This window comes from Schistocerca americana, chromosome 4 (genome assembly GCF_021461395.2).
Source record: "Schistocerca americana isolate TAMUIC-IGC-003095 chromosome 4, iqSchAmer2.1, whole genome shotgun sequence".
In the NCBI taxonomy this organism is placed as follows: domain Eukaryota; kingdom Metazoa; phylum Arthropoda; class Insecta; order Orthoptera; family Acrididae; genus Schistocerca; species Schistocerca americana.
In genome coordinates this window covers 448,520,961-448,547,459 of record NC_060122.1, presented here as the reverse complement: position 1 = coordinate 448,547,459, position 26,499 = coordinate 448,520,961, and the positions used below count along the sequence as shown (strand labels likewise).

Genomic DNA, 26,499 nt, shown 5'->3' with positions numbered 1-26,499 from the left:
CCAGTCCAAAGAGAAAGAAAAGGGAACGTGCTGCGGCAATATTTTTTCCCGTCGTGTGTCTTTTTGATGGACGAGTCCAGCTGTATTGTTACACGTGCACAGAACAGTTCAAGTAATTATCGTTACATCGCGCCTAACGCCAAGAGTGGAAGCAGGCGACTGTGGCAACGCCTTCGCGCTCACGTCGTTGCCAGAAGGGGAACTGGTTGCGCAGTAGAGTACGGATCAATTACATTTTACTTGTATAGAATGGCTCATGGGACGAGGCGCTCTCGTTTTGGTCCGCGGGATAAATTATACGGGGGAGCTGTAGCCGGCGCGCCGGAGATACCAATCGGGCTCTCAGGAGCTCATTTCTCCGGATCGTTGCCGTCCCCGGAGCTCAGTAAGTCAGCGCTCCGAAGCACTCGAATTAGTCGCCCGCGGCCAGTCGAGTGTTATTAAATTCGTAGGTGATAAAGTAGGGGAAACAAATGTAACGTGAAAGCAGTACAAGGGGTGGGACGGGGAGACGGGAGAAAACAAATTTAGGAATGGCACAGTAGGAGCTCGGCCAGGACGACATCTCCATCTGGCCGCGGCTGACGTTTAGGGCGGCAGTGCCGCTAATGTGGCTGAGATACGGCACGGTCTAAATATGTAACAAGCACCGCCGGCCCGGACAGCGGGCTCGGTCCTCGCCACCGGCACTAAACCACACAGCGGTAATAAGGTTGAAATTGTACGGCGCGGCGCGGCGCGGGCGAGAATCTGGCCCCACAGATTGCATTTCTGTGGTCCCCCAGCGCACTCGCGCCGTCCGACAAAGGCGTGGCGGCGGCGGCCAACCGAGCGGAATGCTTTCCCCCCTCCGACCGAGCCCGACGACGCCACTTTTTCCATTCCCGATTGTTAGCCTTCGGTGTAATTTTACGTATCCTGTTGGAAATCGAATTCGGAACGCCCCCCGTGGAAGCGGAAAGAGCGGCGGAACTGCTTCTTCGCTCCGAATCCTTCGATCCGAAAAGAAATCGAAGGCTCGGCTGCGTTTCGGAGGCGGCGACTGAGGTGAAATGGCGACTTCGGGAAATACGAACACCACAGGGTAGCTGGGTTAGTTGATGGGAGTGCTCCTATCTTCGGAGAAAGACTTGCTGCGCTCTTCACAAGTAGCTCTTGACGGTTATTCTTTCGAAACTTTTAATCGGAGACAGCAAGCGGCAGCACGAAGAATTCTTGGTTAAACAATGACAGACTTCTAGCCAGACAGTAAAACGCTGAATAGTGTACGCTTCCACCCCCGTCTTGCTGTGCTTCGACGATTATTAACGGTCGAAAATGTAATTGAAGGCAATTGGAAATTAGATTGTTGGTCGTGAACAACTCATATATGGGTAAACAAGGGAAAGTTAATCTTTTCGCAAACTATGTTGACCTTCGTAATGGCATTGCCGCCGGCCGGTGTGGCCGTGCGGTTCTAGGCGGTTCAGTCTGGAACCGCGTGACCGCTACGGTCGCAGGTTCGAATCCTGCCTCGGGCATGGATGTGTGTGATATCCTTAGGTTAGTTAGGTTTAATTAGTTCTAAGTTCTAGGCGACTGATGACCACAGAAGTTAAGTCGCATAGTGCTCAGAGCCATTTGAACCATTTTTGAACCAAAGGCATTGCTTATTTACGGTCGCTTCCGTCAGCCACTGCCCTAGTGTCAACTTAGTTTGCGCGGAGAGTGTGTCTCTGTTATGATTATAATACAATTTTATTGTTGACATTACAGCGTAGTAGGCAAAAGAATGTGCATCGTCCATATTCAACGATTCTCATGAATGACACTTATAATCACAGTTTATTACACAACAGTTTCAAAATTTTCAAGCTCCATTCCACAGATGGTTCAGATGGCTCTGAGCAATATGGGACTTAACATCTGAAGTCATCAGTCCCCTAGAACTTAGAACTACTTAAACCTAACTGACGTAAGGACATCACACTCATCCATGCCCTACGCAGGATTCGAACCTGCGACCGTAGCGGTCGCGCGGTTCCAGATTGAAGCGCCTAGAACCACTCGGCCACAGCGGCGGGCACCATTCCGCACTGACGCTCATGAGTGCTATGGTCGCCCCAAGAAATATCCGTTGTCAGGATGAGGGGCGCGCTAAGAGGAATGTGCGCTGTGCGCATGCGCAACACGTTTATCGAAGTCCCAAGTCCTTGCGGGACGTAGCAACAGTCTAATTGTTAGTGTGGGCCAGTGTTGATACAGTGTGTTAACTGTAAGTTGGCCGACGCCAGAGGGGCTTGCGGGGAGCGTGGGAAGCAAGCCTGGCCTCAACATAGTCTGTCACAAAGTGAGGAGTCGTGCGGGGAAAACAAGTCCTGCCATCCTCACGCTCTGTGTACGTTAAGGGGGTTTTCCGGCCTCGGAGCGTTTTTACCCTCATATTCAACATATTTTCTGTAAAAAATATCTTTTCATACAAGTCTTTATAGACAAAAGTTCTAGTCGTTGTTGTGGTCTTCAGTCAGAAGACTCGTTTGATGCAGCTCTCCATGCTACTCTACCATGTGCAACCCTCTTCATCTTCGAATAACTACTGCAACCTACATCCTTCTGAATCTGCTTACTGTGTTCGTCTTTTGGTCTTCTTCTAAGATTTATACAGCCCACACTTCCCTCCAGTACTACAGGGTGTTACAAAAAGGTACGGCCAAACTTTCAGGAAACATTCCTCACACGCAAATAAAGAAAAATGTTATGTGGACATGTGTCCGGAAACGCTTAATTTCCATGTTAGAGCTCATTTTAGTTTCGTCAGTATGTACTGTACTTCCTCGATTTACCGCCAGTTGGCCCAATTGAAGGAAGGTAATGTTGACTTCGGTGCTTGTGTTGACATGCGACTCATTGTTCTACAGTACTAGCATCAAGCACATCAGTACGTAGCATCAACAGATTAGTGTTCATCACGAACGTGGTTTTGCAATCAGTGCAATGTTTACAAATGCGGAGTTGGCAGATGCCCATTTGATGTATGGATTAGAATGGGGCAATCGCCGTGGTACGTTTCCATCCAGACAGATTTCCAGAACGAAGGTGTCCCGACAGGAAGACGTTCGAAGCAATTGATCGGCGTCTTAGGGAGCACGGAACATTCCAGCCTATGACACGCGACTGGGGAAGGCCTAGAACGACGAGGACACCTGCAATGGACGAGGCAATTCTTCGTGCAGTTGACGATAACCCTAATGTCAGCGTCAGAGAAGTTGCTGCTGTACAAGGTAACGTTGACCACATCACTGTATGGAGAGTGCTACGGGAGGACCAGTTGTTTCCGTACCATGTAAAGCGTGTGCAGGCACTATCAGCAGCCGATTGCCCTCCACGGGTACACTTCTGCGAATGGTTCATCCAACAATGTGTCAATCCTCATTTCAGTGCAAATGTTCTCTTTACGGATGAGGCTTCATTCAAACGTGATCAAATTGTAAATTTTCACAATCAGCATGTGTGGGCTGACGAGAATCCGCACGCAATTGTGCAATCACGTCATCAACACAGATTTTCTGTGAACGTTTGGGCAGGCATTGTTGGTGATGTCTTGATTGGGCCCCATGTTCTTCCACCTACGCTCAATGGAGCACGATATCATGATATCATACGGGATACTCTACCTGTGCTGCTAGAACATGTGCCTTTACAGGTACGACACAACATGTGGTTCATGCACGGTGGAACTCCTGCACATTTCAATCGAAGTGTTCGTACGCTTCTCAACAACAGATTCGGTGACCGATGGATTGGTAGAGGCGGACCAATTCCATGGCCTACACGCTCTCCTGACCTCAACCCTGTTGACTTTCTTTTATGGGGGCATTTGAAAGCTCTTGTCTACGCAACCCCGGTACCAAATGTAGAGACTCTTCGTGCTCGTATTGTGGACGGCTGTGATACAATACGCCATTCTCCAGGGCTGCATCAGCGCATCAGGTATTCCATGCGACGGAGGGTGGATGCATGTATCCCCGCTAACGGAGGACATTTTGAACATTTCGTGGAACAAAGTGTTTGAATTCACGCTGGTACGTTCTGTTGCTGTGTGTTTCCATTCCATGATTATTGTGATTTGAAGAGAAGTAATAAAATGAGCTCTAACATGGAAAGTAAGCGTTTTTGGATACATGTCCACATAACATATTTTCTTTCTTTGTGTGTGAGGAATGTTTCCTGAAAGTTTGGCCGTACCTTTTGTAACACCCTGTATAATGATGATCCCGTGATGTCTCAGAATGTGTCCTATAACCGAACCCTTCTTTTAGTCAAGTTGTACCACAAATTTTTCTCCCCAATTCTATTCGGCACCTCATCATTATTTACGAGCTCTAGCCATTTAATTTTCAGTATTCTTCTGTAGCACTACATTTGAAATACTTCTATTCTCTTGTTCTTATGCCGCTCCAGAACACTTCTGTAGTCAAATAATGTGCTAACAAACATACACGCCATGCACCTGAACTTCAAAAGGTTATCAGGTAACATATTAAGTTGCCACTACGAAGGGAGAGATAAAAAGTAAGCAGTGTTTACCTCTAAGTTACTGATGTTCTATTAAATGGGCCAAACTATCCAACGAGGTAAACCGGAAACTAACACGATGATCTCTCTCTTTACGTCTCTATACTATAAGCCACAGACTTCAGGCTTTCCTGTAATCTCGATTAATTGAAACTGTTACACAAAATCTAACGTTCAGTACTAAATCAAATTTCTTGGACAGTTAAACCGTAAGTTTGCTTTAACATCTCATTCCAAAGCCACAAGGGACTATATTCTACACTCCTGGAGATTGAAATAAGAACACCGTGAATTCATTGTCCCAGGAAGGGGAAACTTTATTGACACATTCCTGGGGTCAGATACATCACATGATCACACTGACAGAACCACAGGCACATAGACACAGGCAACAGAGCATGCACAATGTCGGCACTAGTACAGTGTATATCCACCTTTCGCAGCAATGCAGGCTGCTATTCTCCCATGGAGACGATCGTAGAGATGCTGGATGTAGTCCTGTGGAACGGCTTGCCATGCCATTTCCACCTGGCGCCTCAGTTGGACCAGCGTTCGTGCTGGACGTGCAGACCGCGTGAGACGACGCTTCATCCAGTCCCCAACATGCTCAATGGAGGACAGATCCGGAGATCTTGCTGGCCAGGGTAGTTGACTTACACCTTCTAGAGCACGTTGGGTGGCACGGGATACATGCGGACGTGCATTGTCCTGTTGGAACAGCAAGTTCCCTTGCCGGTCTAGGAATGGTAGAACGATGGGTTCGATGACGGTTTGGATGTACCGTGCACTATTCAGTGTCCCCTCGACGATCACCAGTGGTGTACGGCCAGTGTAGGAGATCGCGCCCCACACCATGATGCCGGGTGTTGGCCCTGTGTGCCTCGGTCGTATGCAGTCCTGATTGTGGCGCTCACCTGCACGGCGCCAAACACGCATACGACCATCATTGGCACCAAGACAGAAGCGACTCTCATCGCTGAAGACGACACGTCTCTATTCGTCCCTCCATTCACGCCTGTCGCGACACCACTGGAGGCGGGCTGCACGATGTTGGGGCGTGAGCGGAAGACGGCCTAACGGTGTGCGGGACCGTAGCCCAGCTTCATGGAGACGGTTGCGAATGGTCCTCGCCGATACCCCAGGAGCAACAGTGTCCCTAATTTGCTGGGAAGTGGCGGTGCGGTCCCCTACGGCACTGCGTAGGATCCTACGGTCTTGGCGTGCATCCGTGCGTCGCTGCGGTCCGGTCCCTGGTCGACGGGCACGTGCACCTTCCGCCGACCACTGGCGACAACATCGATGTACTGTGGAGACCTCACGCCCCACGTGTTGAGCAATTCGGCGGTACGTCCACCGGGCCTCCCGCATGCCCACTATACGCCCTCGCTCAAAGTCCGTCAACTGCACATACGGTTCACGTCCACGCTGTCGCGGCATGCTACCTGTGTTAAAGACTGCGATGGAGCTCCGTATGCCACGGCAAACTGGCTGACACTGACGGCGGCGGTGCACAAATGCTGCGCAGCTAGCGCCATTCGACGGCCAACACCGCGGTTCCTGGTGTGTCCGCTGTGCCGTGCGTGTGATCATTGCTTGTACAGCCCTCTCGCAGTGTCCGGAGCAAGTATGGTGGGTCTGACACACCGGTGTCAATGTGTTCTTTTTTCCATTTCCAGGAGTGTATATCACTGAGTAGGTGAAACAATTCTGTTAATTGCCTGAAATGACCTATCTTTCAATTTCCATTCCTAAAGCTTACACAAGCCGCTAATCTGTAAATAACAGCCTGCCGATTATTTATTTTTTTTTACTCAGGGTACATATAGTGTAAAAGCTCTCCAGTTCCTCAATCACCAATCGTTTTAATGCGCACAGATATAATTTACGGCAAAGCCAGAGCCATATCCGTAGCCTCTGAGTTTACATCTGTCTTGGTTTCTTGTTAATCTACATACATTCCTATTCTCTTTAGTTTATAAGAAAAAACTGTTGTAAGGACTGCATTTATGAGCCGCTTTACCTAAATAGGTCTATTCAAGCAAAGAATTTCTATGATATTTTTCTCTAAAATCGAGCATTAGATAAGCGCTAGAATCTTTTCTTTAACAAAATAAGGTTTTTCTAGATTTTTTATTTTCTAGTTTGTCATTCTTTCCTTTTTTATTTTGTTTCTTTCAAATTGTAAGCTATTTCTTGTCTTTTATTGGGGACATCAATTAGTGTTAGGCGGAAGTTACATTTATTTCTAATCAAAATGCGCGGACTCCAAATTTATTTTTCATCACCTGAGCTATATTGAGCTCTTTATTTCAACAACACAACGCAGAAACAAGTGATTGAGAGCCATCAAAAATGAAACAACATGAAACGATGACAATAAAAAAATAAAAAGTAAAAGAAGGAAAACAAAAAGCCTATACGCCACCACTGCCTTCGGCCTTAATGCAAACAAGATTTAGCCCCTTCAGGTGTTGACTCTTCGTGGGCCCAGTGTTATGCTCTATTTAATTGACACCTTGTCACTTAAAGTTGGCGGTAATAGTAAGCTTGTAACGTTCACTCAAATTATTCCAGTTTGATATAGTTTTCCTACTACTGGGAGAATCTCAAAAGTTAACAGGCATTTCTCCAATTTTAGAACTCCGCTATCCATATATCACGAACACCCAAATTCCTTGGAGTGCACAAACAGGATCAGTAGTAAATGTGCACAGAACCAATCAGTACGACGACTGATTGTGGAGCAGCCTAAGCACCAATTACCTGTGTCCAGTCTAGGTACAGCATTTTACTAAACTGTCAGTCAGTTCTTAAAGCCCGCGCAATATGCTGCATCGTTTTCAAGAACAGCCGGAGTGCCATATATCCACCTGGTTGGGCGTATCCTATACCGTCTGTAGAAGCAGCAATGAGGAGTCTTTCATTCATAAACTGCCGGAAAAATACAAACATTATTGGGTAAATTGACCCCTAGCATTCATACAGAACAGTAGGATCACACTTCTCCCCCTTTCGGATAAAGCAAGCTTTCCATATTGCCTATATTCTTTCAGTGAAATAACTTTAGCATGATTTTGTACAGTAGTGACACTAGTTTCGTCGCATTTACAGATTTTATAAGCAAAAATTTTTGTTTGTTTTTAGAGTTGTAAGGCTTTCCAATAATCCATTGATTTCTACACTATCAGCCCAATAGCTCTCACGGCATTGGTCGATTCTGGAACTGTGAGAGAAAGATTGTGGACATAGCTGTCTTTACCACAATTTTTTTCCAGTTGATCGATGTTTTCAGTGACTCAGCAAGCTGTAAAGCTAAAATTCAGAAACTCTTTTTTAGTTAGTGGCGTCAGAGAAGTATTTTACGTGATCCAGCGAAACATATCGAATTCCACAGGGAAAGTCGGTTTGAAGGGGCCATGATCGCCACCACCCTTAACCCCCTCCCCATCCCATCCACGGAATCTAGAGTACAGAGTTTTTAACTGTTAGAGAATTCCGTGGACAAACGATATGATTTAAGTCAGCATTCACCTCCCCCTTGCTCATTAGTGTCAAAAAATGTGCGTCTGAAAATTAGACACTTTGGTCACCGAGAAATGGAAACTTTCTGGAACTACTACCTATGTTTGATGACTCTTTAAAACACCATAAAAATCATGAAAACTGTAGAATTGGCAGCACAAACTACATTCGGTCGACGATTTGTGAGCAATTCGTGTAGCAAATTGACAAACGACTTTTCCGATGCTGTTATCTGCCGAACAAGCATCTAAAATACACCTCCACATCATTAGACTCAACTGCAGACGAATGTCACGTTGATCAGCTTAATCTATTAAAATATTTGTAACATGCATGCCTAACCAAGGCCACAGAGCTAAAGACACGGTTCAAGCCTTGAGTAATTTTTCATTAAAGAAGCATTTCTCAGCCTCTGTGTTGCGACACGTTCGTGTATCGCGAATACATGTCAGGTGTGTAGTGAGATGTTTACAGTCTTCTACTCTTACGCAGATAAAATATCTAAAATGCAAAAAGTTTATTGCCATATCGTTTCTTGGAGTAGTACATTTTGCAAAAAATCACTCATCGTTATACCTGATTAGACAAATAATAATAGAAAAAATGTGTTGTGTGTACTTTATGTATTGCTTTTTTGCATCTAAAAAAACACATGTAGGGGTGCCGCGAAAGTTTGAAAAGTACTTTGGAGTGGAAAAAAAGGCTGAGAAACGTGGCACTAAATCATAGAAATCTCATTCGTGTAATATTTCATATTGTGACTGTGACAAACCTGCACAATAAAAATGGTTTTTGCCAAGATGTTAAATTAAGGCATCATAATGCAGTTGTAAAATCAGAAGTCCTCCAAGGGTCGAAAATACTACATTTATCTGGATGCGAAATGGCATTAGAAGATTCGGAAAAGATAGAAGAATCTTGCGAAAAATATTAGGTCCAGGCAAGAACAAATGCAGTAATTGGGTCTTGCGACCATATAAGGAAACACTCATTCTTCCCGAAAATAATAGGTGAGATCAGAAAAAGCGTGTTACAGTCTACGGACATCCACAGAGAATGAGGACAGATTAGCAAAAAAGATCCACGCATTCTATCAAAACAGGAAAACAGACGAAAAATGGGTATGGAGACAAGACAAAAAAGAACTTAGAAGAAATGCAGATAGAACAGACAAATTTAGACTAAAAGTCAAAAAATCCAAAGGTTTTCAGGAAGATAAAAAAGCAGAAAAAACAACTGGAGTCAAATGGCCACATAAGAGAGGAAAAGAGCTAATTCTGAAAAAAGGAAAGTGGTTTGGAAAAGGATTAAAGGTAAGAGAAATAAATAGTTATCTTGACGTTATCCTTACGATATTGACACTCCATTTATAATTGTACTTCCCAAACTGCAACTATTATGACGACTTTCATTGTAGTTGATATATGTCACATACAGCAGAAAGTAGCCCCAACAGCCTTTTTCAGCGCGTAAGACGAAAGTAAGGTTTGTCGTTGTCTTCAACAGTCATTTGTAGCTTCAAGTAAAGACTGATGGAACATATGCACTGCTGTATCTTATAGTTTCACTATTGTCCAGTCAAACGGTGTTCAGGTCCAGTCAAATGGTGTTCAGTAATAGCGAAAAGATTCGTAGAAGTTTTTTTGATAAGGTTTCTATACGCGTCGTAGGGTGCTGAACCTGAATTTTCAAAATGATACCAAAATTTCGTTCCGGGAATGCCTCAAAAACGGAAAAAATATCGAAAAAAGGGACTTTTTGGCGTTATTAGTTAGTTACATATTCCTCAGATCACTTGAACAATTCTTTTATGGAAATGATCTGGAATGAGTCAGTTTCCAGGATATATATATATATATATATATATATATATATATATATATATATATATATATATATATGATAAGTGTTAACATTAATGAACATGTTATTACTTTTAGTTCTACTCGTGCGACTAGATTTAATTTTTCTCTGGCTACCAGTTTTTAAGTAGAAATTAATCAGTGAAATAGAAGTAGTTCTGCATAAGAAGCGATTTTAAATTAGATTTAAAACTTGCTTCGCTACCTGTCAGACATTTTATGTTATTGGGCAAATGATAAAAGATTTTTGTTGCTGCATATTGTACTCCTTTCTGAGCCACTGACAGCTTCAACAGTGGGCAATGAAGATCCTTTTCCTTCTGGTGTTGTAGATATGCACATCATTGTTCTTCTCGAATGGTGATGGATTATTAATGATCAATTTCATCAGCAAATATCTGTCTCGTGGCAGCGGAGTTACAATGCCTATCCCTTGAAGAGGTACGTACATGACGTATACTATTCTTACTGCTCGCTTTTGTGCAATCAATACCTTTTAAGAGATGAACTTCTTACTTGTAACTAGGAACGTCTCAACTTTCGACAGAACTGACTGTTTATGAAAGTAGAGAGGATAAAATTTTGCTTAAAATAGCTCTTAGTGACTTTTTTTGTTGGACCAACCACATGGCGTGTAGTGCATGAGGTAGTTAGCGACATTCCAAAATTGAGGAGATGGGCCATCTGAGGACGGAAGACTAGGTGTCCTGGTTAATCTTGTGGCTGTTGAAAAACAGGCTTCCACTGCTTGAAACTCTGCATCAGCTGCGATATAGTTTGCGACAATATGAGCCATGTCGATTCACGTGACTTAGAAGAAGCGGTGTTGAAAGTAGAGGAGTGTTACGAAAGAAGATAAGCCATATTTCACGTTGTTGTTGTAATTTTTCGTTGCGAAATCTCATGACTTCATTATTCTAACAAATACAGTCCATTGGTTTCAACTCGAATTTGTTATAATTGTAATAGATAAATACAGTTTACCTGTTATCTGGTACGAATCGAAGCTAGCCATCTATTGTGTTAATCAGTTGTAATGTAACAATTTATATTTTCAGTTTCCAGATAAACCAAGTAAAGACGAGAGCAGTCGTGCACGAAGCGAAACGAGGATGAAACTTCTTTGAAATTTCGTCAAAGTTATTATAGTAATATGATATGATAGTATGATAATCATTATTACCAAAAGCCTTGGCACGGTTCGCGCGGCTCCTATCGTCAGAGGTTCGAGTCCTTCCTCGGGCATGGGTGTGTGTGTTGTTCTTAGCATAAGTTAGTTTAAGTTAGATTAAGTAATGTGTAAGGCTAGGGACCGATGACCTCAGCAATTTGGTTCCATACGAACTTACCACAAATTTCCAAAGTTTTCCAAATAAAACCTAATTATTATGTTATTTACGTAAGTTATTTGAACACCTTTAACTGCAGGAGTGATGAAAGCTCTAATTTTACCATCTGTGTGAACATAAAGGCATACTGAGGGATGAGGAGTTGGGTTACGGTGATGGCGTCCGAAACTGCGCTAATTTCAACACGCGCTGCACACCTAATGGTTGGTCTGACGAAAAATATTACTGGGGACATTTTGTGGGAAATTTTATCCTCTCAGTTTCCGTAAATAATTAACTTCGCTAGAATTGCTGCGTTTCCTTGTTATAAGCGAAAAACCCAAAAAAGTCCCGATTTTTCGTGTTTTTTCCATTTTTCACTCATTTCCGGGCCGAATGTTGGTGGGACTTCGTAACTCAGGATTTAGCACTCTCGAAAATATATACAAGGCTTGTCAAAAGGACTTCTGAAAAACTTTCCACTAAGAATCACCATTTGACTGGACTACCTACCCGACCGGTAATGGCCACTGACCGTCGCTGCCGGAAGATTTCTCCTTTGTCTTACACAAAGCTTTTTTCCATTACTTTGGATCAATAACAGTCAACGATTTCCGTTCATTTTATAAGCGAGTTTGATAGTCCAAACGACATCGGATTTAACGAGAAGGAGAGAAATACAAGTACAAAAATATATTATACTACCAAGAAACTATAGAGGGGGTGTACGAAAATAATGCAAACGCAAAAATGGTACTTTCTAGTGAAAGTGGATTCGTTCTCGAGCATGGTCAGTCTATATATATAGATCTGTATGGTACGAAAAGTGGCAGTTGAACCTGAGCAATGAAAAGTTTGAGGTCATGCACACGGGTACCAGAAGGAATCCGTTAAATTTCGGTTACACAATAAATCATACAAATCTAAAGTCTTCCAAAGAATTACAATAGCGAACAATTTAAATTAGAATGATCACGTAGACAGTGTTTTGGGGAAGGAAAACCAAAGACAGCGTTGTACTAGCAGAACACATCTACATCTACATCTATACTCCGCGAGCCACCTTACGGTGTGTGGCGGATGGTACTTATTGTACCACTATCTGATCCCCCCTTCCCTGTTCCATTCACGAATTGTGCGTGGGAAGAACGACTGCTTGTAAGTCTCCGTATTTGCTCTAATTTCTCGGATCTTTTCGTTGTGATCATTACGCGAGATATATGTGGGCGGTAGTAATATGTTGCCCATCTCTTCCCGGAATGTGCTCTCTCGTAATTTCGATAATAAACCTCTCCGTATTGCGTAACGCCTTTCTTGAAGTGTCCGCCACTGGAGCTTGTTCAGCATCTCCGTAACGCTCTCGCGCTGACTAAATGTCCCCATGACGAATCGCGCTGCTTTTCGCTGGATCATGTCTATCTCTTCTATTAATCCAACCTGGTAAGGGTCCCATACTGATGAGCAATACTCAAGAATCGGACGAACAGCAGATGTAACAGCTCTACTAAAGAGATTCGTCCGTCCTATGCTAGAGTACTGCTGCACGATGTGGGATCCTTCCCAGCATTGACTCAGGACATTAAAAAAGTTAAAGCAGCTCGTTTTGTTTTATTGCGACAAAGGGGAGAGCGTCACGAATGTGAAAATGCAAATTGGTGCGGCAATCATTAAAACTCGGGCGTTTTTCGTTGCGGCGAGACCTTTTCACGAAATTTCCATCTTCAACATTCTCCTCCGAATGCGAAATATTTTGTTGACCCACGCGTAAGTAGGGAGAAATGATCATCGTAATAAAATAAATCAGAGTTCGCTCGGAAAAATTAAAGTGCTGTGTTTCTCCTCCTGCCCCGCTGTTCGAGAGTAGAACGGTAGAATAAAAATGGTTCGATGAACCCTCCGCCAGGCACTTAAATGTAAACTGGAGAGAGTCAAGTAGTGTAAATATATATACGGGGTGTATTCAAGTTATAACAACGCCGATTTTTTTCCTCACAAACTAATCACACGAGAGCTGTGAATCTTGTGAGTTCTCGATTTAATCTCGACGCCACGATCCCATGGCTACTACGAACGTCTGGTTTGACCACTAGAAATCCGCTGATGCGACCAGGGAGGTGAGTGTGTGTACTGGTGCTTCATTTCAACGTTGTAAAACAGCGTCCATGACTCATCCATTGTCTCAGCTGATGAAAAGGAAGCCCGATTCATGCCATCATCACGCGTCTGCGCTGCCTGGCAACGTCATCAAAATAATCCTTATTCTCGCCACTGCCGCTGGAGTTCTTTGTGCTGTACAGTGCTGCACAAAGAGTGCGCAGGCACTTTGAACCAAACCGCATGTTTCTCTCTCTTTCCAGTCCTGGGAAAAGAATTGGCAGTATTGTAACTCAAATACACCTTGTATCTATACATCTATGTTTACACATCAAAAAAAAGTTTTGCATCACCTCGGTTCCGAGAGTTCCGGAACCTGTAGAGAAAACTGGAATAGAGATTAACATAAACATCATTTCCACCCTTTTTATTGCTCATGAAAACCACACATTGCATGTTGTACCACCATACACTGAGACCTTCAGAGATGGTAGTCCAGATTGCTGTACACACCGGTACCTCTGATACCCAGTAGCACGTCGTCTTGCATTGATGCATGCCTGTATTGTCGTGGCATACTATCCACAAGTTCATCAACGCACTGTTGGTCCAGATTGACACACTCCTCAACGGCGATTCGGCGTAGATCCCTCAGAGTGGTTGGTTGTTCACGTCGTCCATAAACAGCGCTTTTCAGTCTATCCCAGGCATAGTCGATAGGGCTCAAGTCTGGAGAACATGCTGGCCTCTCTACTCGAGCGACGTCGTTATTCTGAAGGACGTCATTCACAAGATGTGCACGGCGGGGGCACGAATTGTCGTCCATGAAGACGAATGCCTCGCCAGAATGCTGCCGATATGCTTGCACTATCGGTCGGAGTTTCATTCACGTATCGCACAGTCGTTACGGCGACTTCCATGACCACCAGCGGCATACGTCGGCTCCACATAATGCCACCCCAAAACAGCAGGGAACCTCCACCTTGCTGCACTCGGTGGACAGTGTGTCTAAGGTTTTAAGCCTGACCGGGTTGCCTCCAAACACGTCTCCGACGATTGTCTGGCTGAAGGCATTTGGAGGCATATGCGACACTCATTGGTGAAGAGAACGTGATGCCAAGCCTAAGCGATCCATACGGCATGTTGTTGGACCCATCTGTACCGCTCTGTATGGTGTCGTGGTTGCAAAGATGGACGTCACCATGGTTTAGCTTAGCGCCCGCTGCTTCGCTTGCCTGCACTGTAAGGTGCGCACAGGTTGTTTTTCTTTAAGCGAATCTATATGTTGTTACGCCCAGTACTCATGTGCAAATCCACACAAAATGCAAACAGTGTATCTAATCTACACAAACTAAGTTGCAGACAGGTTCTGTAATTATGGGTACCAGTCTCACTCCCGCTACTGAACTCTCTCATCTTAAACGGATATTCCTCTGCATGGAATCACATTTAAACATGGTCTCTGTTTTGTGATAGTAATAATTAGTTTGCATAACAATAACAACAAAAATAATTTTATAAACATGTGTTAGATTTAATGAAAAATAATTTAAAGATCAGTTTCTTTCTCTGTGATATTCTGACAAAGCTAATTAGTCGTAGTAACTTTTAAATAGCTTTCTTTGATTTAGTTCACAAACTGTAACACCTAAATTTTTCACTGTAATTAAGGTCATGAAAGCATGGGCTTTTCCGAATGTACTTCTGACCATAAAGCGATTCTGGTATCTGGAGCCGAAGGTTTTTTTATTAATTCTGCCTTTTGCGTTATTGTGGTGATATTTCCATAGAAACTTTTATGCTCTAGTGCATATTTCTTCATTTATTATCGAGATGTCATACACCAATTTTCGTAGATTCAGCTTAAAAATGCTTTAATATAACGAAATATTTTCATAAAAATTTTCATTCCCTATTTTACCCCCTTAGGGACTGAATTTCCAAAAACACTTAAATACTCATTTTTTAATTTATAACCGAGAAGCCAAACACAAATTTTCATAGAATTATTTTCATAAAACCTTTCATCACCTGTTTCACAACTTGGGGGTTGAATTTCCAAAAACACTGAAATACGTATTTTTTTATTTCTAATCAGTTAGTCAAATGCCTATTTTCATATATGTAGCTTTTCAAAATGCATTAGTGCCCTTTAATAATGAGTTGGTTCCAAAAAAAATTTTCATCCATTATTTTATTCCCGTAGGTATTAAATTTTAAATATTCTGAAACCCTAATTTTTTATTTCCGACCGAGAAAGCAAATACCAACTTTTGTAGTTCTAGCCTCAAAATTGCCTTGGTAGCTACATATTTTCAAAAAGTCTTTCATCCCCCATTTCATCCCCTATGGGGTCTAATTTCGAAACATCTGTTCTTAAACGAAGTCTTCAGTATAAGATCAATACTCTCTCCAAATTTCAGTAATCTATTCTTAGCGGTTTGGGGTGGGTGATGATAAGCCAGTGAATCAGTCAGGACAGTGTGATTCACAATTCATGTTACACACTTGCTAGGATTTGTAGAGGTGAGTGAATCATAATATTTAGAATAGGAACCTATGTCCGCAAACACCATCCAACGACGCTAAAGAGCGTCAAAGTTATAGGCACTTGCGCCTGTAAATGTTTGTATACGCAGGGTATTTCCGTGATGATAGTGCGCATTTTATAGGATGACGGAGAAGGATAAATGTATCAGCTAAGGTAAGGGTCCTTGTAGCGGAAACGAATGAGTCTTCAAGTTACAAGCGAAAACCCTTCTTATACCTCTGACAGTGGAATGCATGTACTGGTACTGTTTTTGCTAGGGTTGTAGCGTAGGTAGCTATCAGGGGTGGTAGTATGGACCAAAACAAGAAAATGTGTCTAGTTAAGATGGGCTCTAAAATGCATACCTTAAAAGCTAAGAGCACTTGTTTAATGGAGGAGATGTGTTTCTCAGTAGCGAAGGTGAGTAAGTGCTAATAGATCCTCAGGTATGTATTTTAGAGTCCATGTTTACTGGACATTTTTTCCTTGTTTCTGAAGGTTCCCTTCCCTACAGTCTTAGCAACAGTACCAATACATGCATTCCACTGTCCGAGGTATCAGAACGATTTTCGCTTATAACTTTCGACTCGTTCGTTTTCGGTATAGGGACCCTTACCTCAAATTGATGTATTTATCCTTCTCCATCATCCTAGATAGTTTGTAACATCACCACAGAGTCACCCTGTATATACATACATTCACAGGTGCTAGCTTTGATGCTCTGTAGCTTCGTTGGATGACGTTTACAGACATGGGTTCCGATGTAACAGTTGATCTACTAAGTCCCCTCTACAGCCCCGAGAAGTATGTAAAATGAATTGTGAAAGACACCTGAATTTTTGTCACCAGCCTCGTTTCAGTCTGTATGTGAAGGCTAATCACACGAAGTACTGTAGGGATTATGATACTGTGTTCATTAGTATATAGACTGATTCATGAGGGAAGTTTGTGTATATGATTTACAGATATAGTTTGTTATCAAGGAGGTACATAAGTCGTCCAGCCAAAGAAAACTGCTCGTACCTGTGCAAAGCCGGGCCTGGTCGCTAGTTATAAAATAACCATGGACCTCGTAAAATGCCAAGGAGGTTCTTTACTCCAGCCTTGACATAAGACACCAATATCTGCCACACCCATTTCTAAAAGGAAATCTTTTGCACGTATCCCTATACACGTTGTTGCTTTCCGTCGGATGATAAAGAGTCGTTCGAAAGGCGGGCGAGCAAGTAAGTGGTATGCAGGTGAGAGGTCTCCGGCCTTCAGCGCATATCAGATATGTCTCACATTACTTTACACAACAAGAAAAGGAAGGAAGATTAGGGTTCAAAATACTGTCGACGTCGAGGTCAGTAGAGACAGAGCGCAAGCTGGGATTGTGGAAGGATTGGTAATAGGGTAGGATTGCAGTTTCCTTGTAAAGACGAACCAACCCTGAATTTGCTTATGTGATAGAGAAATTACGGTGAACCCCAATGTTGATGGTCGGACAGGGACATGAACCGCCGTCCTTCTGAATGCGAGTCCAATGTTTATCACTGCGCTATTCCGCTCAGTAGTTATTACGCGTACAGAACATTCAAGTTTAACTTCAGAAAGCACGTAACCTAATACTTTAAAATTCAAAATCTGTAAATTTTCACTTCACTGTTAGTTGAACCACCTTACGTTAGATGGTATCTTGTGCAGATTATCCTAAATTAAAAGAGGCTGCAAGTATTTGTAGGGGCTGGTATCTAAAATGGAAGTACTGACTATCTGATTTGTGGAAACGTTCTACAAAACTTTTATCATTTATTTTTACTACCTCTACTTCAAAACATGTGAATTTTTCTATTAAAACTTCACTTCAGCCAACGTTCCAGGCCAGGTGACAACGATGCGTGTGGAACGGCCAGCCCTCTTATTTTTAGCTGTTGGAGAATTTGATTTACGTAGAACTTGTAAAAGTTCAAAACAGTCATAAACATAATGACTTTGTTAATGTACTTTTTATTATTTACTTCATATTTTATGCATTAAAGCAGAGCAATATTTTGGACAATGTCCCATTGCTCTGTAAAGTCTCAATTGACATGCGTTTATCTGTGTGAAATTAAAGGCTCAGAATATGTACCGCGAAGCAGCTACAACTTATACGGTCGTATGTTGTACATACGTACGAGGGTCTCCCGGGAACAGTGGAAGGATGGAAGAAAGTTCCTGTCGGCATCGTCGTTGCTGTGAAGCTAGCTAAGTTGAAGAGAGATATGGAAGAATGTCGACCATGACTGACTCATAGAAATTATCACATAGTTTGTCCTACTTAATTTTAAAAAAAGCAAAAGATAACCTACTTGTGGCTAGTGAGCTGTCCTACTTGATTTAAAAAAAAAAAAAAAAAAAAAAAAAAAAAAAAAAAAAAAAAAAAAAAAAAAAACAGAAGATAACCTACTTGTGGCTAGTGAGCTGAGAATGCAGTGTCTTAACAATTTTTCTGCTCTTTTCTCGGTGGGCACTATGACTACTTCAAATACTGATCTGTGCAATATCTTTGGAATTGTTATCTATCATATATTTGGTCCTCCTTGGTTGCTGTAACATTCTCCTTATTTGGAATAGAGCTTTTTCTGAGATTTGTTGTTCATCGTAGAAATCAAGATCAACTACTTTGTCTGGGCTTTACGAAAGATGGGTGTGTGGCTGTGCAGAAGAAGCATTGCCGTTTCGCTTTCATCTCATTCTCTTTCATTCTCGGTCGCCTTTTATTGAGCAGTTTTAGGAGGTTAATTCTGTTGTGAGATTATGCAAGTTTGATTATTTTTGTGTTTTTAATTATCGTTATTGCTATACGGTCACTTTTGATTAAAAAAAATCGAAGTACGTCAGCTTCCAGTTGTCGAACGTGAGACGTGGATTGTCACAGAAAAGCATTCAAAAAACGTTCAACAGATTTTCTTTGGATTAGACAACTAAATTAAATGTTTTACCGCAAAATGTACTCACAGAAAGGCCGAAAAATCTTCCGCGTTGTCGACAGGCACCCACTACGACGACATATTTCGATCACTGAGTTTTCTTTGCAGTACCTTATAACTTGATTCTGATCTAATATTAAGACACGCTGCAATTTGCTAGTGTTTACTACTGAGTAATTCGTGCTGACACTGTTCTACAAGGTCTATAGAGAGTGTTGCTTGACTCATTTCCAAAAGTCTTCATTCGTTTGAGGATGTTTGTTCAACCTCGTAGTCGTAACAAATCGTGACACGAAAATGTTGTTCGTTCACGTCCATCGTGCTAATGGGGCTAGTCATTCTTATAACACAGTACTTACATGTCCAAGGCAAAGACAACAGCTATTTATTGAACCCAGTTTGTCTTTCAAATTACAAAGTGTTTAAAAGTACTGGTCTAGAACATAGCGTATTTCGCGTTTCTCAAACCTTGTTTAGTCGGACCTAAAATACACTCCTGGAAATGGAAAAAAGAACACATTGACACCGGTGTGTCAGACCCACCATACTTGCTCCGGACACTGCGAGAGGGCTGTACAAGCAATGATCACACGCACGGCACAGCGGACACACCAGGAACCGCGGTGTTGGCCGTCGAATGGCGCTAGCTGCGCAGCATTTGTGCACCGCCGCCGTCAGTGTCAGCCAGTTTGCCGTGGCATACGGAGCTCCATCGCAGTCTTTAACACTGGTAGCATGCCGCGACAGCTTGGACGTGAACCGTATGTGCAGTTGACGGACTTTGAGCGAGGGCGTATAGTGGGCATGCGGGAGGCCGGGTGGACGTACCGCCGAATTGCTCAACACGTGGGGCGTTAGGTCTCCACAGTACATCGATGTTGTCGCCAATGGTCGGCGGAAGGTGCACGTGCCCGTCGACCTGGGACCGGACCGCAGCGACGCACGGATGCACGCCAAGACCGTAGGATCCTACGCAGTGCCGTAGTGGACCGCACCGCCACTTCCCAACAAATTAGGGACACTGTTGCTCCTGGGGTATCGGCGAGGACCATTCGCAACCGTCTCCATGAAGCTAGGCTACGGTCCCGCACACCGTTAGGCCGTCTTCCGCTCACGCCCCAACATCGTGCAGCCCGCCTCCAGTGGTGTCGCGACAGGCGTGAATGGAGGGACGAATGGAGACGTGTCGTCTTCAGCGATGAGAGTCGCTTCTGCCTTGGTGCCAATGATGGTCGTATGCGTGTTTGGCGCCGTGCAGGTGAGCGCCACAATCAGGACTGCATACGACCGATGCACACAGGGCCAACACCCAGCATCATGGTGTGGAGAGCGATCTCCTACACTGGCCGTACACCACTGGTGATCGTCGAGGGGACACTGAATAGTGCACAGTACATCCAAACCGTGATCGAACCCATCGTTCTACCATTCCTAGACCGGCAAGGGAACTTGCTGTTCCAACAGGACAATGCACGTCCGCATGTATCCCGTGCCACCCAACGTGCTCTAGAAGGTGTAAGTCAACTACCCTGGCCAGCAAGATCTCCGGATCTGTCCCCCATTGAGCATGTTTGGGACTGGATGAAGCGTCGTCTCACGCGGTCTGCACGTCCAGCACGAACGCTGGTCCAACTGAGGCGCCAGGTGGAAATGGCATGGCAAGCCGCTCCACAGGACTACATCCAGCATCTCTACGATCGTCTCCATGGGAGAATAGCAGCCTGCATTGCTGCGAAAGGTGGATATACACTGTACTAGTGCCGACATTGTGCATGCTCTGTTGCCTGTGTCTATGTGCCTGTGGTTCTGTCAGTGTGATCATGTGATGTATCTGACCCCAGGAATGTGTCAATAAAGTTTCCCCTTCCTGGGACAATGAATTCACGGTGTTCTTATTTCAATTTCCAGGAGTGTATAAACAAAATCGAAGCATACTATAACCACCCAGACATTGATCAGATTGGACGTGAATAGATCGCTAATATGGCCTAAGCATCCATCTTATCTAAAAAGTCCATTTCAATGCAGTAATTCAATAAATTAGGAGATGGTGCAGCCACTCAAAAGTTAACACACTACCTGATGTAGATAACGCGCTTGGCTTTTCGTCCTTTTGCAATCAGATTTACCACAATCTACAGCTACATCTACATCTACATACGTACTCAGCAAGCTACCATACGGTTCCTCTCGGAGGGTACCTTATATCAGAACTAGACATTTCCCTTTCTGTTCCATTCGCAAAAAGAGCGAAGGAAAAACGACTATCTATATGCCTCCGTACGAACTCTAACCTCTCTTATCTTCGTGGGTCTTACGTGAAATGTAGGTTGGCTGCAGTAGGATCGTTGTTTAGTCAACTTCAAATGCCGGTTCTCTAAATTTTCTCAATAACTTTCTCGAAAGAAAGTCATCTTCCCTACAGCGATTCCGATTTGAGTTTTTGAAGCACCTCCATAATACTTGATGGTTGATCAAACCTACCGGTAACAAATCTAGTAGCCCCCTTTGAAGTGATTTGATGTCTTCCTGTAATCCGTTCTCTTTGGGGTCCCAAACGCTCGAACAGTACTCAAGAATGGCTCGCACTAGTGTGCTATAAGCTGTCTCCTTTATAGATGAGCTACACTTACATGAAATTCTCCCAGTAAATCGAAGTCGAGCATTCGCCTTCCCCACTACATCCTTACATGCCCATTCCATTGCATAGCGCTTTGGAATGTTACACCCGGATATTTAATCGACGTGACTGTGTCAAATAGGACATTGCTAACATTACGAGATTGTTTTTGCTACTCAACTGCATTAACTTACATTTTTCTACATCTAGAGCTATCTGTCATTCCTCACGCCAGTGTTGTCTGAAGACATCTTGTATCCCCCTACAGTCACTCAACGACGACACCGTCCCGTACGCCACAGCATCGTCAGCAAACAGCCACGAAATTGCTGCCCACCCACTCCATCAGATCATATATGTTTATAGAGAACAGTAACGGTCCTATCACACACCTCTGATAAACAAAATGGTTCAAATGGCTCTGTGTACTATGAGGCTTAACATCTGAGGTCATCAGTCCCCTAGAACTACTTAAACCTAACTAACCTAAGGACATCACACACATCCACGCCCGTGGCAGAATTCGAACCTGCGACCGTAGCAACTCTCTGATAAACACTCGCCGTCAAGGACAACGTACTGGATAATATATGAGAGCTTAATCCCAGAGCTTAATACCAGAACTTAAACCTACATCGGCTCGTTGCCACATGGGTCAAACTTTCGTTGACATCAGTCGCCCACGACGCTTGTGCTAGACCGTCTTGTCATTAAAAATCGTATACACAAACCTATAACTTCTTTGGTGCCACTGTGTCTGCCTCTGGCATTGCGATAAATCAGACGCTCGATTTGGACCGAAAAAGGAAATGAAAGCTTAATGCTGAAGATGGAAGCTAGTGAAGCATTTCACAGGTCATAAGTAGACGATCAGTGCCTCCTAACGACACTGTTTGCAGATGAACAGTTCTCTGCATTCAGCGGCTTCAATTCTCAGAGTGTGCGACAATTTGGTTACGATCTCAAATTGCAGTCCAATCTGCAGCGGCCGGCCGGCGCACGAGAGGAGGTTATTATGCTCCGCTTGAGACCGGTTCGTGTTCCCCCTGGACGTGTGTCTGACGCCGCGGTATTCGGACCACCGCACTCACGGACTCGCCGGCTGCCACCCACCGACTAACAGCCACAGCGGTGCGTTTTGCGTCTGGCTGTCTGCAGGCGTGTCGAATATGCACTGAAGAAAAGAAATACTGCCTTTTCAGTTAACGTGCTTTCATAACGTCGTGTATTCGATCATAACCTGTAGCTATCTACATTACTTAACGACTAACTCGGAGTCCGATTCGAATTGCAAGTCGCCTGTCTAACGGCTTCCAGGAGCAACAAAAATTTCATTGTCTACACTTCATACCGTTATTGACCGAATTTAAAAATTTAAAATGGTGTTATAACCTACTCATTAAGAGTTACGCTATAACCTTACTTTAAACGCTTAACACAATAAGTCAAGTATTACAGTTAGAAATTGTGAATTTGTCTTTAGGGAGAGTAATTCACGACGCGCAAATTACCCAGAATATATTCATCCAGTATTTAAGAATGACAGCACTCAATATCTTGCAACCGATTTTACTCACAATTTCTGACCTTTACAAGACTTTTTTTTATCTTGGATCCCCTTACAAAACGCTGAAAGGAGAAAAGTTTATCGCTTACTACCTATTCGCTTGCGACTATACCTAACGATTGCTGCTAGTGTAGCTGCTCTTCTAACCAGCATCCCATAAGAGCAAACCAGTTGGGTCTTTGCCTGTGGTTACTCATAATTTAAGTACTTGGGCTACGCACGGCTCTATTTAAAAAGAATAGCTCGATGTAGTTATAGGTTCGAGCCGCACACGTCTGCTTTTATGCCCTGCACGTAATTCGCTGCAAATAACAACATGTAGCTGTGATCCTGCATTCCAATAGTCTGTGAACTGGCTAGAATGGTGAGTTAAGAAAATAGACAGAAATACAAAATAAAAGTGAAATAAGTAATTTCAAAACAAGGATTCTATTTTAACGTCTATAACTGATGTAAACGACAGAGAATAATGTTTATTCAAGAAAGGACATCTCAAATAAACGGGAAGTAGTACTACGATTTTCGATTAAAATATGGACGGAAAATTGTTGTTCTGGTCTTCAGTCCTGCGACTGGTTTGATGCAGCTCTCCATGCTACTCTATCCTGTGCAAGATTCTTCATCTCCCAGTACCTACTGCAGACTACATCCTTCTGAATCTGCTTAGTGTATGCATCTCTTGGTCTCTCTCTACGATTTTTACCCTCCATGCTGCCCTACAATGCTAAATTGGTGATCCCTTGATGCCTCAGAACATGTCCTACCAACCGATCCCTTCTTCTAGTCAAGTTCTGCCACAAATTTCTCTTCTCTCCAATTCTATTCAATACTTCCTCATTAGTTATGTGATCTACCCATCTAATCTTCAGCATTCTTCTGTAGCACCACATTTCGAAAGCTTCTATTCTCTTCTTGTCTAAACTATTTATCGTCCACGTTTCACTTCCATACATGGCTACACTCCATACAAATACTTTCAGAAACGACTTCCTGACACTTAAATCTGTACTCGATGTTAACAAATTTCTCTTCTTCAGAAACACTTTCCTTGCCATTGCCAGTCTACATTTTATATCCTATCTACTTCGACCATCATCAGTTATTTTGCTCCCCAAATAGCAAAACTCCTTTACTACTTTAAGCGTCTCCTTTCCTAATCTAATTCCCGCAGCATCACCCGATTTAATTTGACTACATTCCATTATCCTCTTTTTGCTTTTCTTCGTGTTCATCTTATATCCTCCTTTCAAGACACTGTCCATTCCGTTCAGCTGCTCTTCCAGGTCCTTTGCTGTCTCTCACAGATTTAAAATGTCATCGCCGAACCACAAAGTTTTAATTTCTTTTCCATGGATTTTGATTCGTACTCCAAATTTTTCTTTTGCTTCCTTTACTGCTTGCTCAATATACAGATTGAATAACATCGGGGACAGGCTATAACTCTCACTCCCTTCCAAACCACTGCTTCCCTTTCATGTCCCTCGACTCTTACAACTGCCATCTGTTTCATGTACAAATTGTAAATAGCCTTTCGCTCCCTGTATTTTACCCCTGACATCTTCAGGATTTGAAAGAGAGTATTCCAGTCATCATTGTCAAAAGCTTTCTCTAAGTCTACAAATGATAGAAACGTAGGTTTGCCTTTCCTTAATCTATTTTCTAAGATAAGTCGTAGTGTTAGTATTGCCTCACGTGTTCCAGCATTTCTACGGAATCCAAACTGATTTTCCCCTAGGTCGGCTTCTGCAAGTTTTTCCATTCGTATGTAAAGAATTCGTGTTAGAATTTTGCAGCCGTGGCTTATTAAACTGATAGTTCGGTAATTTTCACATCTGTCAACATCTGCTTTCTTTGGGATTGGAATTATTATATTCTTCTTGAAGTCTGAGGGTATTTCGCCTGCCTCATACATCTTGCTCACTAGATGTTACAGTTTTGTTAGGCCTGGCTCTCCCAAGGCTGTCAGTTTTTTTTAGATTACGTGACTCTCCATCCAATCCAGATTACGACAGCTGAAGGAAACCCAGAAGTATCAGTGGAAGATCGAAAGAAATGCCTCCCAAAGGTGAGAGTATTAAAATCCTAATGGTAAGCTGCCGAAGCATTCGCAACAAAGTGCCAGAGTTTGAAGTGCTTATGAAGAGCAGTGAAGCTCATATTACGTATACTAGGTACAGAAAGCTGGTTGAAACCTGAAATTGATAGCAGTGAGATTTTTGGGTAAAATTTAAATGTATATCGAAAGATAGACAGATGGGGAATGGAGGTGGTGTATTTGTTACAGTAGACAAGAAACTCAAATCCACCGAGATAGAAATTGAAGCACCTGCATGTGAGATTGTTTGGGCAAGATTCAGTGTTAGGGGTGGGCATAAAATGATAATTAGATCCTTCTGTCGCCCACCAGACTCAACTCTTGATGTAACCGAAAACTCCAGAGAAAACCTCTGTTCATCTGTACGTTAGTTCCACAATCATACTGTAATTGTCGATGGAGACTTAAATCATCCAACAATTAATTGTGAAAATTACAGTGTTTTTAATGGTGGGCGTGGTAAGACATCCTGTGAAACTTTAGAAAATGCCCTCTCTGAAAACTACGTACAACAGATAGTTAGGAACCGCACTCATGATGGAAATATTTTGGATCTAATTGCAACAAATAGACCCGACGTCTATGATAATGTCCACGTTGAAACTGGTATCAGTTACCATGACGCGGTTGTGGCAACAATGATTACCGAAGTACAGAGAACAACTAAAACAAGCGGAAAGACATATATGTTCAGTTAATTGGATAAAAAATCAGTACTGTCGTATCTCAGTGAGGAACTTGAAACTTTCAGCACAGGTCAGGAGCATACAGAGGAACTCTGACTCAAGTTTAGAAGAATAGTGACCACGCATTGGATAGATACGTACCCGGTAGAAGAGTTCATAATGGAGGGGACCTCCATGATATACAGTCACTGTAAAGAAACTCCTAAAGAAACAGAGATTACTGCAAAATGCGTGTAAAGCAAAGCGTAGGGCTCTCAACGAAGAGGGGCTGTATAAATATTCAGTCTGACCTTGATAGGATTTCAACGTGGTGCAGAGATTGGCAAATTGCTCCACGTGTTCAGAAATGTAAAATTTTTTAGTTCACAAAACGAAAGAAAGGTAGTGTCCTATGACAATGATATCAACAAGTCACTGTTGGAATCTGCCATCTCACATATGGGTGTAACACTTCTTAGGGATAAGAAATGATCACATAGGCTCAGTCTTTGGTAACGTTGATGGTAGACTTCGGTTTATTGGTAGAATACTGAGGAAGTACAATCAGTCTGCAAAAGAGATTGATTACAAACCACTCGTGGGACTGGTTCTAGAATACTTCTCAAGTGTATGGGACCGTACCAGATATGGCTAACAGGGGATATTGAACGCATACAGAGAAGGGCAGCACGAGTAGTCTTTAAATTT

General features: G+C 43.0%; 1 protein-coding gene across 1 annotated transcript in view; it reads left to right on the top strand.

The window, feature by feature from the left end:
- Positions 1–249: 249 nt before the first annotated feature.
- Positions 250–26,499, top strand: part of LOC124613539 (L-lactate dehydrogenase B chain-like) — a 165,811-nt gene continuing 139,561 nt past the window's right edge. Inside the window, exon 1 of the mRNA XM_047142250.1 lies at positions 250–385. Coding sequence (XP_046998206.1) covers positions 250–385 — 136 coding nt within the window. The remainder of the gene's footprint in view (positions 386–26,499) is intronic.